Below are 18492 nucleotides of genomic sequence, written 5' to 3'. Positions count from 1 at the left end.
AGTTCACGCCAAAATTAGAAGTTTGGTTGAAATTGAAAACGATGTGACGAAAAAGTTAAAAGTTTGTGTGTAGAAAAGTTTTGATGTAATGAAAAAGTTAGAAGTTTGAAGAAAAACTTTGAAACTAAACACGGCCTAAAAATAAAAAACGGCTTGGTTGTACATCAGCCCAGGACAGCGGCGCCTCTCCTGATCTCGGGCTCTCAGGCTCTCAGCTCACGCAGCCGCAGCGTTGTTGCTGCGATCTGCGGCGAGACAATGGCGGGGCGGCCACGGAGAGGGAGAGGCGGGTCAGGCGGCGGAGAAGCCCAGTGCTGGGGGCTTCCTCCACATAGACGGGTGCAGCGGGCGGCGAGCCGGCGAGGCCTCATCTGGCGCGCGGCATCGACCATCGAGGACTCCGAGAGTAGCAGGTACAATGATGTTTGCGTATTCCTCTCTGCTTTCCCATCTTGTTGTTTGAGCGGATTAATATTAGTCTCCGGACAGTGCGAGATCAATCCCTGTGGTCGCATTCTGTACTGATTAAGCGATTTTATTTTCGTGTCTAGATTCGAAGTTTAGTCCCCAAATCTGACCGGAATTCATCTTCTACAGACGACTTGCTTTGTCTAGATACCAACTGCAGCAGTAAATCGAGCTCTAACCGTGGTTGTAGGAATGTTCCTACTTGGAATAACTGAAGAAAAATAACAAGAAACGGTAATGCCCAAACGAATGCTACTTTCTGCAAATGTCACTAACCAAACTGGAGAAATGGGGAAAACATAAGGTGGTATTCATGTTACACTTTGTTGTTTTGATAAGGGAATTAATAATAATGTGTCCCGGCCAAGAGATGCACAAAGAAATCTTGTTATTACTTTTTGGAGTTGTGGGAATAAATTCTTGTACCTAAGTGCTACAAGTTTAAATTGTTTTTCGTGAAAGACCTAGAAGCAACTCATCCAGTTACATATATATGAAAAAAAAAACAATGAAATCAAAGTTTAATTGATCTGTAGACCATGTTGGAACTCAACAGCAGGGTACTGGATATCATGCCAGTACTTCAATGTTTTTTTCATTCACCATCTATCTTTGATAACTCATGCCTGATTCTAAGGATTTCACTACAAACATGGCCAATTTCACATCGGTCTTTGGGAGAAGTAACTGAGCAAGAGAGTCCTGTTCTCACCAATGGAATAACGCAATTCATCATTATTTCAGTTGCATCTATTTCATCTTGTAGCATGGTGGGATCAATTAAATTGTAGGAATTTTTGGCGAATTCTCCAGCAACAAGTTCATGCAGGCTTGTGCCATCACTAAAAATTTCATCCGTTGGGCTAATACCTGTTATCATTTCTAATAGAATCACTCCAAAACTATAAACATCGGCCTTTGTTGATATTTCTTTGCTCATGCCATATTCTGCATTTAGATTAAGAGATAAATAAAATTAGATCAGAATAGGCACAATATGTGCATGTGCACATGTCTGTGGGGGAAAAAGACTTAGAGAAAGAAGTCTTTGGGAAAAAAAAATTTACAAAAAGAAGGTATCTCACCTGGTGGGATGTATCCAACTGTTCCTTTAAGGCAACCCAAACTTGTTACACTCTCTTGATCCAAGTTTGATTTTGGGCATAGAAATCTTGCTGAACCGAAGTCACTGACATATGCAACCATGTCAAGATCCAAAAGAATATTGCTTGGCTTCAAGTCACAATGTATTAGTGGAGGTACACAATGGTTGTGAAGATAATCCAGAGCAAATGCTACCTCCAAGACTATATTGACTCTTTGGCTAAAAGTTAGGGCATTCCTTTGACTATGCTCATGTTTCTTTGGATGTAACCACATCTCTAGGTTCCCATTCTTCATGTATTCAAATACTAAGGCCTTAAAGTCTGCCCCTTCAGAATCCACTGAAGAGCATGAAGTGATGATTTTTATGATATTTCGATGGCGAACATTTCGTAGGGCTTCACACTCTGCAACAAAGCTCCTATTTGCTCCATATATGTTAAGGTTAAATATCTTGATGGCAACTTGATCTTGTCGGAATTCGAGATTGCCCTTGTAAACCATGCCAAATGATCCTGATCCAATCAAGTTGTCAGAAGAAAAACTTTTTGTAGCCTTCACAATGTCTTCATATGTAATCTGCTCCAGATGTTGATTGAATGGTAGCAATTGTGGCTTTAGTTTCATCCCCTTTCTCGAACGTGCCACTAGAACACAGCATAGTGTGATAGTAACAATAACAAACGGTATAGTTATCTTTAGTGTTAGAACCAACTTCTTGTGCATGCTTTCCCTGTCAGCCAAAGATGAACAAAAACGTATACCTTTTGTTGGAGCCCACGCACACAAACCATCATTTCCTTCGACGGATACCACACTAGCATTGCTGAACACACCCCCTATTGGAATTTCTCCATAGAAGTTGTTGAAGGATAAATTGAGATAGTATACAGAGCTAAAGGATGTGAGGAACTCAGGGATTTTTCCTGACAACTTGTTCTGAGAAATATCCATTATCTTGATGCCCACCAACTTTGCAAAAGATTGTGGAATGCTTCCTACAAGGAAGTTACTTTGCGTCTCAACAGATTCTAGAAGCACGCATTCGCCTAGAGTGGATGGAACTTCACCTGACAACCTATTGTTTGAGATGCTGAGTTTATTCAAATTAACGAGGTTGCCAACTTCCTCTGGAATACCTCCAGACAAGTAATTGTGTGACAAATCCAAAACAACAGAAAGAGAATAAATTTGAAAGATATTACTCGGTATGCTCCCATTTAATGAGTTGTAAGCAAGGTTGAGTGTTGTAAGTTGAGTGCACTGGCCTATGCTTGCAGGTATACTTCCACTAAAGTTGTTCCTATCTAGTCTCAGGTTAGTCAGTTGCAAAAGATTTCCAATAGCATCTGGGATCACTCCTGAGAGATAATTTTGTGTGAAATTTAGATCGACCAAGTTGTGTAAATTTTCAATTGTTGGTGGTATATTTCCAGTCAAAAGATTGCAATCCATGTACAACTTAGTGAGGCCCTTGAGATTACCAATCTCTGGTGGTATAGACCCAGAAATGTTGTTGCCGCCTAGCCACAACCACTGTAGATCACTAGAAAGATTTCCAATAGTATTTGGCAGGTTCCCTTGGATATTGTTCCCATCCAGCATCAGTCTAGTCAACCTAGAGCAATTAGTGAGTGAAGAGACAAAGCTCCATCCATCTGCCTCAAACATGTTGAATCCTAAATCAAGTTTCTGCAAATTTGGCAATGACCCTAACGGTGGAATGGACCCAGTTAGGCCACAGTTTGCCAGGTAAAAAGTCTGTAGATTTGATGCATTGAGAAGTGAAGCTGGGATTGAACCATCAAACTTGACATCTGACAAGTACAATTCCTGAATAGTTGGGAGAGTGTAGCCGATGTTGGAAGGAATTTTTCCAATGAGTGAGTTATTTGTCATGGCAAGGAATGTCAGAGAGGACATGTTGAAGAGAGATGGAGGTATTGACCCTGACAAATTGTTGCTATTCAAGGATATCACCTCAAGTGTTGCGACATGTCCTAAGCTCTCTGGAATGCTCCCGAGTAAAATGTTTCGTGAAAGACGAAGATAGATTAGCGAAGAAAGGTTTCCTAGTGAGGAAGGCATTGTTCCAATGAGATTGTTGTCAGATAAATCAAGATACTTGACTTGCGAAGACATGGCAGTAACAGGTGGTATAGTACCAACAAAGCTGTTCTGTTGGAGGCAAATGTCAGTAAGAGACGACGAGTTGAACAGATTAGTTGGGAGTTGTCCGCTAAGGGCATTTCTCATGAGCCTAAGCACTTGTAGAGATGAACTATTTACCAAGGACTCTGGGATTCTCCCTGTGAGAGCATTGTTTCCAAGGTCAACATATGTGAGTGATATGCTGCTTCCTAAAGACTCTGGTATTTCACCTGCAAGCCTGCTGTTGGCAAGGACTAGTTTTTGTAGCAAAGGTAAATCCCCAAAAGCAGAAGGGATGCTCCCTTGGAGATTGTTGTTGCTAAGGTCAAGAATTTTAAGCTGGGAACATGAAGAGAGCTCAGATGGGATGTTACCTTCCAAAGAGTTCGTGCTGAGGTTGAGGTAGCTCAGTTGGTTTAGGAGGCCAAGCTCAGATGGTATGCTTCCATGGAAGCTATTGTTTGACAGTTGCAACACTGTGAGAAAGGTGAGGTTGGCAATGCAAGGTGGTATGGAGCCTGTGATGCCTTGCGATGAGAGGTCCAGGGCGATCGCACGGCGAGGAGATTGGGAGCTGCAGGTGATGCCCTGCCAACTGCAGAACTCCATGGATGTGTTGCTCCATGAGGCCAAAGCTCTGGATGGAGCTGAGAGTTGGGACATAAAGCAAAGGAGAGCTTGTCGATCATCTTCGGTTCCACCGGTGAGGACCAGTGGAAGGAAGAAGAGGAATTTGAGGGGAAAAAGAAGCAGGCCATGGCCTGGGGACAAGACAATTTGGGAGGAAGCCATTGCTGCGAGCTGCAATTCAAAGCTGTGTAATTCAGGACAAGATGGAAGCTCTAATGATCCATGAGCACACGGCTTTATATTTCGGACAGCAACACCACAGTTCATTTGGTCCATTTGCTTGCTACCAGCCACTCCCTTCATAGTATTGCTTAATTAACTTAACGAAGTAGATGTCGAAAGCTTACCTACAGAATATTACTTAGTTGTACAATATGACGAAGGCAGATGAAAACACCTTAAAATAAGACTAACTATCTCAGCTGCAAATGAAATAGGTCTTACATTTGCATCGACAATAAAGCCCTGGGAAATATAATTTGACTAAGAGACTAATTTAAAGGATATATATTTTTTCTCCTGCATATGAGTTGGCCCTTTTCATAACCATTTCTTTGCTGTAATCAAGGAGTTTGATAATTTATTATACATTTTTTTAGCGTTCTCTGCTCCGTGAGATGTAAATAGCCAAATATTTTAGGGAAAAAAAACATTCTTAGATTGATCATGTCCTAAGTTACAGCTGTCTATTTTTATTTTATTAATACGTTGTAAACTATCAAAATTTGCTTCTTTATGTTGTCCATTGTCTTCGCCAATGTGTTAATGTATCAAATAATTTCAAGCTAGAGCACATAGTTGCGATGCGCTGACTTATGCAGTTTTCCACTTGCCATAAGCAAAAAATCAAGCTTAGATCATCTGCTGAGCAGGTTGACAGCGGTTTACTGTCAAAAAAAAAAGGAAAGGTACAGCGGTTTGCTGTCAAAAATAAAAGAAAGGTTGAGAACTTCTTTGGACATAGATACTAGAGAAAATTTCTAGTTGCCCTGCAGTATTTATCTAATCCTGTTCAGGCCCCTAAATTTTATTTCATATCCTACTCCTATTTGCCCTAAGATTTTGTTTTATCCCTTATATGATCTTGTGTTGATGTTAGTTTTTTTTTTCTTCCAAGAGTGGTTATTTACCCCACGCTCGGATGGATATGGTAAGCCTCTGCACCAAAATTCAAACTCTTTAAGCAATTTTTTGTTATATGAAATTTTTAGGATTTCTCAAATATCCAAAACTTTAAAATTCCAATATATTTCAAATCAAAATTATTTTTATGAGATTCAAGAAATTAGTGAAAACCATGCTTATTGAAACTTCAATTAAAATGAAAAAAATGTTTTTCCAATTCTGGGTGGAAAGACCTAAACTTTTAGTGGTTGGTCGTAATTTCTCTCCCTTCAAAATTGGTAGAAGTTTATTAAGAACTCTTTCTGTCTAACTAAAATAAAAAAAACTAAAAATTCTTTGTGATTTGTGTAAATTTCTCCCTTTGAAAATTTCATTGAAATTTGTTGTAGAATTTGCTGTTTATTTTAAATTTGGGTGAAATAATTCTTCCTCATCAATTTTCCTTTATTTTCATATTGACAATTAGTATGATTTTTTGAAGAAGCCAGCACTTATGGTGTAAGCAAGGGGCAATATAGTCATTTAAAATAAAACTACCAACAAACTCATGGAAAAACGGACTAGGGGCATGTAGTGAACTAGTGATCAGAATGAAACTTAACGACATTTAGGTGCCAAGGGCAATGATTAGCGAAAATTTAGGATATACAAGAAATTTTCTCTTCTTATTATGTTTCGACAGAGTAACCCAACCTAACCTATGGTCTATGGTCCAACCAAGTGTGCAAGTTTTGTTATACATCAGCATGCTTTCAACCATTTTTGTCTGTATCATACTTTTACACGGTTGGATTACTTATTTTACCAAAAACAGCTTGACTACATGCAAGTAGTTGATGATCTTATCAAATTTAGTTGTTCTTGTGTCTGTATCAACCCATCTATATATAATTGTTCTGAACCGTGCAATCTGACTCTTAAGAAATTTCGGCCAGTTTTCATCTGAATGGGACAGGAATGAAGTACACTCTCGAGGCATTTCTCCTTGATCACGGAAGGAGCACAACACTATCACCAAAGAGAACCCTGTCTGTGACTACTTTCCTCAAGTCGTCGGGTAGGTGGCTTGGGAACATTGCCTGGACAACTGATGATTAACGTAAGACTGAGATTTCTAGTCAAATGCAATCAAAGAAATTAAAGAGTAAAGTAAAGCCTCGTGAAACATTACCAGTATCAAATAAACGTCCTTAAAGACTTGAAAAGGAAAAGGCTTTGATTTTGGAGTAGTATAGATGTGAAGGCCTCTACTTTTTTTTCTCATCTTTCAGTGACTTTGAATTTAGCAATAAAAGAAGAGTTCTAGTCTATGTTCAGTTGTCCATTTTATTGTTATAAAATCTATATAAAACTGTCTTGATTTTACAGCTGCTTGAGGAGATACCACACCTTTTTGTAATGCTTTTGTGGTAGTATATCGCACTTATATGTATGCATGGTTATATATTCGCTACAATATTAATTTCAATATATACAGTTCAAATTAATTTAACGCATTCAGAAGTCACTAATTATTAGTAAACACTAAATGGCTAAGAGACAATATTTTAATTATTAGTAAACACTAAATGGCTAAGAGACAATATTTTTGGCTGGGTTTTCGTGTATTACTGTGTGGACTAGGCTATTATTTGAAAGTAGAGTATTGCAAGTGCTAATATTCAAAAAATACAAATAGCTTTCCTTGTGGCAGTGTAAATATATTATAATATGGACCTTCTATGATCATGGTTGTGTTATCCATTAACATGGAAAATCTAGACCTTAAAGATACCATGGAGGCTCATTACACATTCTTAAAGTCATAATAATTGAAGGCATTCTTCTTGAGACAAAGATTCATCATTTGTATAGCTTAAAAAAGCCTTACATGACTAAAATCAAGAATTTTATAGTCCATAGTCGCCTGTTGGAATCCCTTTTTTTTTTTTTAAAAAAAGTAGAGTACCAAAGGATGGAGGCGCGAAGCGTGAGATGGACGAGAGAACACACACGATCGGCACATAGCCTTCAAAGTCGTTTTTTTATTGGTAGACACCTGACTATTCTAGAGGATTGTGCAATAGTATTGCGGAATAATGAGCAGCTGGAACAACACATAGAAGTGTAGGGGCTGCTTCAACCAGGCGTACCCGTATCCATTGATTTATACAGCATACCGCGCGATTTGAGCGTAGTTCAACTCTTTGTGGTACCTGCCACACAGGTGCTCACATTTACGATTAATTATTCTTCCAGTGGTAGGCAGACGTACTTGATAGCGAGGCACTTATGGTGACTTCGTGAATTTGGAAATATGACAGCTCAATCTTTGGAGCTGCTCATAGATATAAGATGTGTGTACGTGTGTGCGCCTGCATCTGTACTGTGTTTTGAAATGTGCATACCATACAAATGGTATAATGATGGATCCAATACTAACTTTTCCTACCTACTCTCTCACCTCCTGACTGGAGAGGAAGAAGCATGTGAGAGGCTGGCCAGCGAGGTGGTGGTCGTGAGGATGCTGGTCGTCAGCTGGATAGGATGTTGACTGGCGAGGTGGAAGCTCTTGATGAGGAGGTTGGCCAGCAAGATGGCTACTTTTGAGGAGGCTAGATGGAGGATTGGAGGTGGAGATCTCCTAAGAGGACACCGGCTGGAAGTGCATTGGTAACTACATGCTAGCAGTGGTTGGCGAGTGGTTGCTCTGTGAGACAATGGAGCTACAACGTCTTGGGGGAGGGAACATTAACACAAGGCGAAAGCCTAGTCCGGTAATCATCGGGGCAACAACGACGACTCTTCTTGTGCCATAATCCCTCTTGGGGAAGTTGTTGAGGTGGCCAGCATCCCTTTCCCACGGGATCATTTAGGTGAAAATCTTGCCCAATAGTGTCCTTGCGTAGGCGGCGGTGGCGTTCTGGGTCATGGTCTCCTTGGAGGCGTCATCCTTAGAGGAGCTCCTACCTTTTTATCTTCAGGCTGTTTGTCCTCATCTGCTTTGGTTCTCCGTTTGTTTTGATGTTGGTAGGTGTGTGTGTGTGGGACGAGTGGATCTTTTTTCTCTCTCGCCCTCTCCCTCAGCAGCCCTTGCCGTATGATCGGGGAGTCCCAGGGACGGAGCTACAATGTGGTCCGTGTGGTCCACGGACCACCATAAAAATCTGGCCCAAGCCCATTACCCTTATGCGTTTCTTCACGAAAATAAATCGATGGCCGCCGCTTCGCTTCGTTTTCCGCCGCAAAGACTGCTTGGCTGCGTCTCTGTCGTTCCGCCTTCGGAGTTCCCATTTTTTTTATCACGCAACTCGGCCACCGAGGGGCGATAACGGCGGGCAGCAGGCGGCAACCGGCGATGGCAAGCTAGGCTGGAGCAGTTGCATCCAGCACCGGCAAGCAGCATGTTCTCATCTCCCCTCCATCCCTCGTTTCTCCCCTGTCTCTCCTGTTCCCCAAAGGCCGGAAGGCCCTAACCTAGGTGTGAGATTCAATTTCATTTCGATTTTAAGATTTCTGGTCATAATTGAAATGGTAAATCGGAACATTGCACAATCCTATTGTAGATTTATTGAACAATTAAGAGGAGTAGAGATATTGCATTTTCTTTTAGAAAATGTAGTGAAGAGGGATTCTACCTCTTCTCCATCTCCTTTTGTGTTGGGTAAATTTTATCTATAGTGTAAAAAAAATTATGTTGAGTTGGACCACCCTATCTACAAATCCTAGCTACGCCACTGGGGAGTCCACATGTACATGGATCAGCTAGCTAGCAAGGTCGACATTGGGTGGGGTGGTTGCGATGCTTCCGGTTGTCTTGTTTGGTGAGAGCCCATGCGTTCCATTTCAGCGGCCTGGCATGTTGGACGGTTGTGGCTCTGTTAGTGACGATCAGTCTACCATTACGACGGCTAGTTTGGTGCTAAGTTCCTTCTGCAACCTTGTGTGGTGGTGTTGTTGGCATGTGGCTAGCTTGTGGGTGTGATCACTGGCCAGCTGGACAAGTTTAGTGTTACTTAATTATTTCTTTTTTTTCCTATAATAGCCTATCAATTTTGTACGTAGTAATGTATTTTCACCTGCTATATCAATAGGAAATTCGTGTTGTGTAGTGTAGTGTTGTTCGTTCGAAAATGAGTCACAAAACTCTCTATTAACCTAGGAACAGTCTAGCTGAGCATAAGAAATGCAGTGGAAAACAATGAAAACGTGTGCCTCCTTTATTCTTCTTTTCCTACATTCCTTCAAACTTCGAAGTTTCAAAACATGCATTTGCTATCTGCCCACTAAATATTTTACTGTTTTCTTGGACAATCTAGGAGTAGGTTAAGTTGGTCAGTCTACCTTCGGAGGGTCAAGTAGTCGTCTAGAAGGTTAGCTCCTCGAGCGATACTGATCAGGAGTTGACTTGAGATCAGTTTTAGGCTGCGTCCGTGGGTTTTGTTTGAGACTTTGAGTTGGACTGACAACCGGGTTAGCTGTTTGGTAATTAACATAATTGATCCATCGCTGTTAATTACTTCAGCAGTAGAAAAGGAGGTACCGGATCTAAAATAATCCTCCCTCTCACATAGTATTTACTACTGTATTTAGTATAGTGAGAACTAGTTTAATTAGTTCTCTTCTAGCATATTTTACTTCTACCAAAATTTGTTGACAAGGTTGCCAAGCAAAACTGATCAAAATATGCACGCCCAAATTTAATTTGGTAATGCCAGATACGCTTATCTCGCACGGCTCAATTTAGCATCAAACCAAACAATTAATACTCCCTCCGTTTTTAAATATTTAACGCCGTTGACTTTTTAAAATAAGTTTGATCGTTTGTCTTATTTAAAAATTTAAGTAATTATTAATTCTTTTCCTATATTTGATTCATTGTTAAATATAAGTAGTTAAATATACTTATATGTATACAGATAATTTTATATATTTCACAAAAGTTTTTAAATAAGACGAACGGTTAAACATGTGCTAAAAATTCAACGATGTCAAATATTTAGAAACGGAGGGAGAACCATATACTCATCTTAATTTATCACACCGAAATTCTGGTAGTATGGGGGAAGCACGCCGGTAGTGTTGTGGTGAAGTTTATGGATGCATGCATGCTCCATGATTCAAATAATATTACGCACGTACGGGTGATCTTTTAACATGAATTTAGTGAGATCAAGGATATGCATAATCAAAAAAAAGAATTCTTATAGTGTAGGCAATCAAACCACTGCACACGTACCACCTCTAAAACCCATGTCCTTACCCAGTATATATTTTGTTCACGAATCAACCAGCGTCGCATTATTGCACCCGTGATACCGACGACATAAAACCACCAAAACAATTGACGCTCATCGACACTCACTGATCCATAAGATAATCCCCCATCCAATCCAGCCGCAGGAGCTGACGCCTACTACGCAGCCGTTTACCCAACCCCAGCTCATAACCCCCTGCAGATAAATACTGCTCGCTCTCTTGCAACGAAAGCGGCTGCACCCTGTGACAAGCAAACCATCAACACACATTTCACTCACATCCACCCATCGACGGACGACGTACGTGTGCTCTGCTTAATTGGGAGCTAGTAGAAGAGGCCGAGGTAAGTTGAATTTGCTGCAGAGGGGGAGAGATCAATCAATGGCGCTTGTCCCGTCGCTGGCCACCGTCCGCTACGCGCTGCTCGCGTTGCCGCCTCTCATGGTGGCCGCGTATGCCTATAACAGCGGGAATCGGGGAAACAGTGATACACGGGCTGCAAGAAGCATCAAAAAGTTTACCGGTGGTGGTCCAGCTACTGGCGCCGGCCCTGCAGGCCAGAAAGACGACAGTGCCTTGTGATGAAGAAGGCGGCCACAACGACAACGGCAGGCACGCATTGGAGACGGACGTACGACTGTAAGCTCTTCATGTGGCTTGTTGATATTTACCGATGATCGTTATATACAAGTAATTAAGCTCGCGGGTATACGCATGCACCTAGTAGCTTTCTGTTTGGTTTCTAGATCTCCCGCGGTGTGTGCCGCGAGATATGTAATTTCTTTCCGGTGCTTTTCTGATGTAGTAATAAACTACGTCGTACCAACTTGTACGTTGTGATGTACAATCATCCTCCACTTCAAACGTCTTTAACTTTTCGTATAACGTTTGATAATTTATCTTATTTAAAAATTTATTATAGATATATAAAAGTATAAGCTAAGGTTATAGTTTTTCAACGATATATAAAACAAGTCACAACAAAATTAAATAAATTATATTTATATATTTTTTAAAATAGGACGAATGGTCAAAAAAGTTACGTGAAAAGTCAACGACGTCATATTTTAAAATGGAGGGAGTATTTCTTTACTGGAGGCATGCATGGGCGTGATCAACCGATTGGTTAATCTTATGAATGATGGAGCACGTCCTAAGTCCTGATTACCACTTCTTGAAACCAATGAAAACTTTGATCGATAAAAATCCAAATTATATGAAAATGGTAACAGCAAAAAGAATTCTTCTTGGATTCATGTAACATCATTACATGCCAGTTCGCTGCAGTAGGAATTTTATTAAATTTGATGGATTTGTACTAGCATTATAAGTTATAATGTGTTGACATGGCTTTGATGTTAAAACCAAATGAGAGAGTACTTTTAAAGCTGTATAGGCAACTTTGAACTAGATTATTCAATGAAACATACAACACAAGAGATCACCTCCGATCCAGTACTTCACAACTTCTGTCGTTGTTGATTTTTGAATATTTAGGTGCCATGATGATTTCTAATTAATTTGAAAACTATCATGGAGAACTACAACCTTCATAACGTTTGCTTCATCCGATCAAGTTCATATGAAACGGTTATAAATTTTCAATCTTATTTTAACATAAGTTATGAGCTTCTAAAGATGAGATAACATATGTTGGTGATAGTGCTTATACTCCCTCCGTTTGCAAATATTTGACGCCATTGACTTTTTAAAATATGTTTGACCATTCGTCTTATTCAAAAAATTTAAGTAATTATTAATTATTTTCCTATCATTTGATTCATTGTTAAATATACTTATATGTATACATATAGTTTTATATATTTCATAAAAGTTTTTAAATAAGACGAACGGTTAAACATGTGCTAAAAAGTCAACGGCGTCAAATATTTAGAAACGGAGGGAGTAACTATACAGCCGGTTCATGTTAAGAAAAGACCAGCCTTAACATGAACTGTATATTATCACCGTCAGTTGGGTTCGGGTTGATTTTTTAGATAATGGATAAAAAATTGGCCTCTATATATATTTATAAATGTAAGTGGGTATTGTACATAACCGAAGGTTACAATGATTCTTATACTTCAGGTCTCATACAAAGTAAAAAAGAAAAAAAAGTTGGAAGACTAAACTTCAAACCTACTTTCAATTTGCTTTACCGCTTCAACAAATCACACTAAGGTGATCATGAGAAGCATATCAATCTCTCTTGCAATCCCACATCATAGATTCATCCACCTTTGACCGGTTCATTCGCCAACCTACCCTTATCGACGACTTGATCCCTTTATTGGACTTCATAGTTTCCGACCTCTAGTGTCTTCGCTCACCGACACCATCCATGAAAGACAGTGAAGAAGAGGCCCTTCAAATGCCGCTTACCATTGCACGAACAGATCTGGGTATGAACTCCTCTGATCTAGCGACTCTTATGCCCTAGATTCAAAATCGTTCCCTAACCATTGCCGACATCTCCAACGAGCCTTTCATCCGCTCCTCTCCTTTCTCATTAGAAGAACATTGGATCTGGTCATTAGGCCAGATCCTACCCCTGGTTGCCGCGAGCACCGCAAGCAAGCTTGTTGTTGTCCTGCTTCTTGCATCCACCTTATCCATGCATCCAAATATACAACTAGAAGCCAATAATCTAGCAGCTATCGCCCTTAGGGCCACCGCCACCAACCATCACCACCGCCGTCCACGCCACAGGAAAGCACCACCTCCACAACCACCGTCCTCGCCATCACATGGCTGGGTCTGGACAAAAAGATCCACTAGCAGCCACCTCCCCTAGGGTTGTCGCCGCCAGGATCATCACCTCCTCACCATCTTCACTACTATGCCAGGAGGGTTGGATTACGTGATGCTGACCATAACCATGGCCATCCACGCCACATGCACAAAAAGGGCCATCGCCCTCGCTATCGCACTAGTACACAAATAGCTAAAGGTGCCGATTGGGAAACCCCCATTGGTGTCGGTTTCTTAACCAACACCCCTTTGAGGTGTTCTTTTCAGGAAACCAAAAAAAAATAGCTCAATGATCAGCTCGAATCAAGCAGATCCATCAAGCAACTCCACTTCATCCCGATAAATCAAAGAACGCATATAAGATTAAAGAACACATGAACATCAACAATATCCATGAACAGAAGAATATCAAAGAGATTAATTAACATCAACAACATCCATGGCCGGTGTCCATCTCCACCTCGCGCTGGATTTCTACTCGGAGTAGCGGTACGTGGCGTGGCTACCCGTCGCGGATGCCGTGTACTTCCCCGGAGACGTGCCGTACTCCACGATGGACAGCGAGCTCCGGTCATCATCGGTGACCTAGCAAATCCTCATTCTGTTCGCCCCCAGGACGGAGATGTACCCCTGCTGCCGGCATCATTCTCCACCCCTGCCGAGGTCCGCTGCCTCCCCTCCCGCCAGATCTGGTGGAGGGGAGGGTGCGAGCGCCGCCGCCACTATCACTGGAGGCCGCCGCGACCTCTCATCCCGCGGCCTCCCCTCCCATCGGAAATGGCGGAAGGGAGGGTGCAGCCACCGCCACCACCTCCCCTCTCGCCGGATCCGGAAGAGGGGAGGGCAGGGCGGCCGCCGGGCGGTCCGCTGCCTCCCCACCCGCTGGATCTGGCGGAAGGGAGGGTACGGGCGCCGCCGTGGCCTCCCATCCCGTCGAATCTGGCAAAGGGGATGGCATGGCCACTGCCGCTGAGCGGCAACAGAGAGAAGTGAGAGAGGCGAGAGAGATCGAGAGAAAGAGAGAGAAGGATAAGGCCTACGCTCGATCGGCTTGGCGGCTTTGTTCAGTTTAGATAAGTGCCGGTTATTTTAAACACCTATAATTTATTATAAGTGTCGGTTTTTAGTTAACTAACACCTATAATATATTGAAGGTACCGGTTTTTCTTTAGAACCGGCACTTATAGTTGTTTAAAGATGCCGGTTTTATGTGTTTTCAGCCCACGGAAGAGGAAAAAGCATTGTTCCGGCACCTATAGTGCCGATCTCTATGCGCTTTTTTGCAATAGTGTCACTCGGCCGGATTTGGGAGTAGAAGCCCCACCGGCAGCCACCGCCCGTAGGACAGTCGTTGCTGGGGAGCTGCACCTCCGCTGCTGCCATCCTACCGCTGCCTATAGCACCGCGCCATGCCGCCCCATCAGCCAGAACCGACACTGACGAGCATGTTTCCACATTGGGACAACCCCACCGCTGCATCCGCCAACCCGCATGGCTGGACCTTGGCGCGCGGGAGTCCCCAGATTTGGAAGCCGCTGCCCCAAGCTCCATCACTACCAGAAATCAAATGAACACTGCCCAGTGGCAGCCAGCTTCTTCGGTGATAGAGTAGTGGGAGGCCACTGCCAACTTGAAAGAAGCTCCAAAGAAAGCAATCCGCACGCTAGCCCTCTTGGTCAACTGGGAAATTTGGAATGAAAGGAACCGCAGAATCTTCCAGTATAAGGATCTATCATCGGGAAGCTTACTGGCTAAAATCAAAGAGGAGGCCAAAACATCACTACTAGAGAGATGCACATCTCTCCCGGTTCGCAACCCCCTTTAGTCCTGGGTAGCGAACCGAGAGAGAGAATCCGGAACTAAAGATCGCTATCTTTAGTCTCAGTTAAAATACCCGGGAGTAAAAATACATCATTAGTCCCGGTTGGTGGTTGAGCCACAGGACTGACGTAGGTATCTTTAGTCCCGGTTGGTGACTAAGTTTTTTTTCTTTTTTTTCCTCCTTCGGTTTTTTCACTTTTATTTTTTTCCTTCTTTCATATCGATTCACAACACTTTCATATCGATTCACAGCACACAGATTCATTCATACACATCATCACAAATTTATTCATATAAATATTCACAAACACATTCACAAATCAACAACATCCACAAATCATAAAAACAAATCAAGAAAAAAAATCATCTGCCGACCGGCCACCCATCCCGCCGCCTCCTCTCTGGCCGGATCTGAGGGAGGGGAGGGTGAGGCCGCCGCCCCGCGCCTGGCCATCGCCGGCCGGCCTCCCATCCCGCCACCCCGCGCCCGGCTGCCGTCGATCGACCTCGATCCTGCCGGCCCGCGCCCGGCCATCGCCGGCCAGCCTCCATCCCGCCACCCCACACCCGGCTGTTGCCGGCCAGCCTCCCATCCCGTGGCCCCACACCGGGCCGCCGCCGACCGGCCTCCATCCCGCCGCCTTGCGTCAAGCCGCCGCCGCCCGCCGGAGGGGAAGGGAGGGGAGGAGGGGGAGGAGAGGGGAGGAGGAGAGGGGGTGAGAGAAGAACCAAGGGGAGGATGGGAGGAGGAAATAAGGATGGAGAGATGGAGAGATGGAGAGAGGAGAAAAAGAGATAAGGATGGGAAGATGGTGGAGAGAGAGCCTGCAGGATGGAGAGAGAGGCACTTGACATAGTGCGTGTGCGCGGCTCGATGTATTTTTTTTCCCCGGATGTTTAATAACCGGGACTAAAAATAGATCTTTAGTCCCGGTTCAAAGATACTAGAAGTGTCTGACAACGCCTGGCATTTATTGAACCGAGACTAATAATGAACTTTAGTCCCGGTGTCCCCGTTGGTGTTACCAACTGGGACTAAAGATCAAAAAGTTTTGAACCGGGACGAAAAATGATTTTTACTCATGGTTTTTTAGAAACCGGGACTATTGTGGTTTTTTACCAACCCACAAAAATGGTTTCTCCAGTACTGCGTGGTCGTTGGCCGGGGCGAGACATCTCGGTAGCTGCCTCGCTTTTTAGTTTCGTAGCTCGCCAGCTTCGGTTCTTTTTCATATATGTAAAGTTTACTCCTTCCCTATTCAATGAACTTGGCAGCTTACAGATTTGTTAAAAAAAATCATTACCGGAAACACCCTCGGCACTGCCGCCTAGTCACCCACGACTCTGCTCCGGCCGGAAGCAGAGACCCCACGACAACTACCGCTCCAACTTCGCACACTCAGCAGTCGATCGAGAGCCACGCTGCCGCCGTCGTTGTGCTTGCGGGGAATCCCGGCGACGTGCTTGGGCGGCGCGGCGAAGCCGAAGCCAGCGAAGATATAGTGTTTTTGGGTACACACGAACCCTTAAATTTCTAATTTCTCACTAAAAACACTAGAATGTACAGTGTTGTACTGAAATTTTTTAAATTGTTCAATGATAGTACATCCCTCTTGTTTTGATGGGAACGAGAACACGACTCGGTTTGGATTGATGTTTGTACAATGATGTTTGTTGTTGGATTATGTCATTATCTGGGAGCAGTTGTTGAAGCCTAATTCGTACGTACGGACGACAGCGAGAAGATGGGGGAGAGTCACTACATACGACCAACCTCCGCGTGGCCTTGCATTGACCTCGCGATTGACAAGTCATATCCCACAGAAAACCACCAACAACTACGATAGTGATCCCCGATAAGATACTCGATCACCATGTGTTTTGTCCTTTAGAATGAGAGAAATTTTACGTTAATAAAGTACATATAATTAGTAAAGTATTGCATTAAAATTTTTAGCATGAGGTATTTATTACCAGAAAGTATCAAACTTTACATTGAAAATATGTTAACTCCCAATATTTTTTTCATGATGATAAAATTACATTTAGGGCACGTTTGTCACCACTCCAGCTCCCAACTCCAACTTACCTAGAGCTGGAGCTGTGCCAAACGATGTAGAATCTCTATTTTTGAAGCAAAGATGCTCCACAAATTTGTACTGGGGTGGAGCTGTGTTTTTTCGCTACTTCACAACACTGCCCTTTAATTTTTTTCATGTATTTACACGATATGCCACTGAACTACCCCTTTCACACCCCCTCTCCTCCTGTTCTCTCTCCTCCCCCATCTTCCTCCCTTGACAGCGGCGACCGGTGGCGGCGGCGGGTGGCGGTGGCGCATGGGCTGAGCGGCGGCGGCGGTGGCGACGACAGCGGCAGGGCGATGCCAACTAGATGTTTGATGAAATGCCAACAAGAAACGTGGTGGCATAGAGCTAACCAATCTACAAACACTTTCATACCCACTTCAGCTCCTATAGGAGCTAGCTCTCATAGGAGTTGGAGTTTAGAGTTGGGAGTTGAAGATTGGAGCTCTACCAAATGGGACCTTAGAATGAAAGCTGACTATTGCACCCTGCTATTTGTAAGAGGCTTTGAGCAATATAAACGTGCCCCTTACAGTGTTGCCAATATCTACTAGTTCAAACCGTTTGTTATACTATAAATATATAATTACTATTTGCTTGGATTATTTGGGAGTAGGGTTAAGTATTGAGTAAACTACACTGACGTACACAAACTTGCATGTTGGGTATAATCTAGTACACAAACTTACAAAACGATTGTTTTAATTTGGTGCACAAACTTATTTGGTCCGTGCAAACTCAGGACAAATGGGCATGTTATGGTTAACAGGGTCGAGTATGATACATCAACCGTCGACTCTATATCTTTGTACGAGTCCACAATCACTGGGTTCCTACTTAGTTAAATATTTATTAGGATGCCATGTGGGCACGTTTATCAGAATGATGTCTGTAGACATACATATGCTCAGTCAAATTAATAATAACAGACACTAAGTAAAAGAAACAAATAATTTGAAATATAAATGAAGGATACAATGAATTAAAAATAGTGGAAGAACAAAATTAAATAGCAAGTAGAGGCTATTCACACATGTAGCATGTCTTATAACCCCTTGTGTGACACAGGGTGAGGGGGCATCACACAAGCAAGCTGTACTACAGCGACAAGGCGGCA

At 42.8% G+C, this 18492-nt stretch overlaps 1 protein-coding gene and 1 long non-coding RNA gene across 2 annotated transcripts; one reads left to right on the top strand and one right to left on the bottom strand.

Moving 5' to 3' along the window:
• The first annotated feature begins 319 nt into the window (after positions 1-319).
• Positions 320-6848, top strand: LOC112939401 (uncharacterized). The gene is made up of 3 exons (XR_010742237.1): positions 320-413; positions 5471-5503; positions 6414-6848. It is a non-coding gene; the product is annotated as an uncharacterized lncRNA (long non-coding RNA).
• Positions 966-6782, bottom strand: LOC9271893 (probable LRR receptor-like serine/threonine-protein kinase At3g47570). Its single transcript, XM_015786105.3, has 2 exons — positions 1554-6782; positions 966-1416 (listed from the first exon to the last, which is right to left on the bottom strand). Exons 1-2 carry the CDS (start codon positions 4654-4656, stop codon positions 1064-1066), a joined length of 3456 nt encoding a protein of 1151 aa, XP_015641591.1. The 5' UTR covers positions 4657-6782; the 3' UTR covers positions 966-1063.
• Positions 6849-18492: the final 11644 nt, after the last annotated feature.

This window comes from Oryza sativa, chromosome 6 (assembly GCF_034140825.1).
Source record: "Oryza sativa Japonica Group chromosome 6, ASM3414082v1".
In the NCBI taxonomy this organism is placed as follows: Eukaryota; Viridiplantae; Streptophyta; class Magnoliopsida; order Poales; family Poaceae; genus Oryza; species Oryza sativa.
Note: the sequence above shows the minus strand (reverse complement) of the source record. Positions and strands in the feature narration are given on the sequence as shown.

What these genes read in the sequence shown, in the direction of transcription:
- LOC9271893 (XM_015786105.3), bottom strand. Translation starts at nt 4,656, where the DNA reads ATGAAGGGAGTGGCTGGTAGCAAGCAAATGGACCAAATGAACTGTGGT. An exon ending in AGTTGGATACATCCCACCAG is followed by an intron (nt 1,417 to 1,553) that starts GTGAGATACCTT and finishes ATCTAAATGCAG; the next exon opens with AATATGGCATGAGCAAAGAA.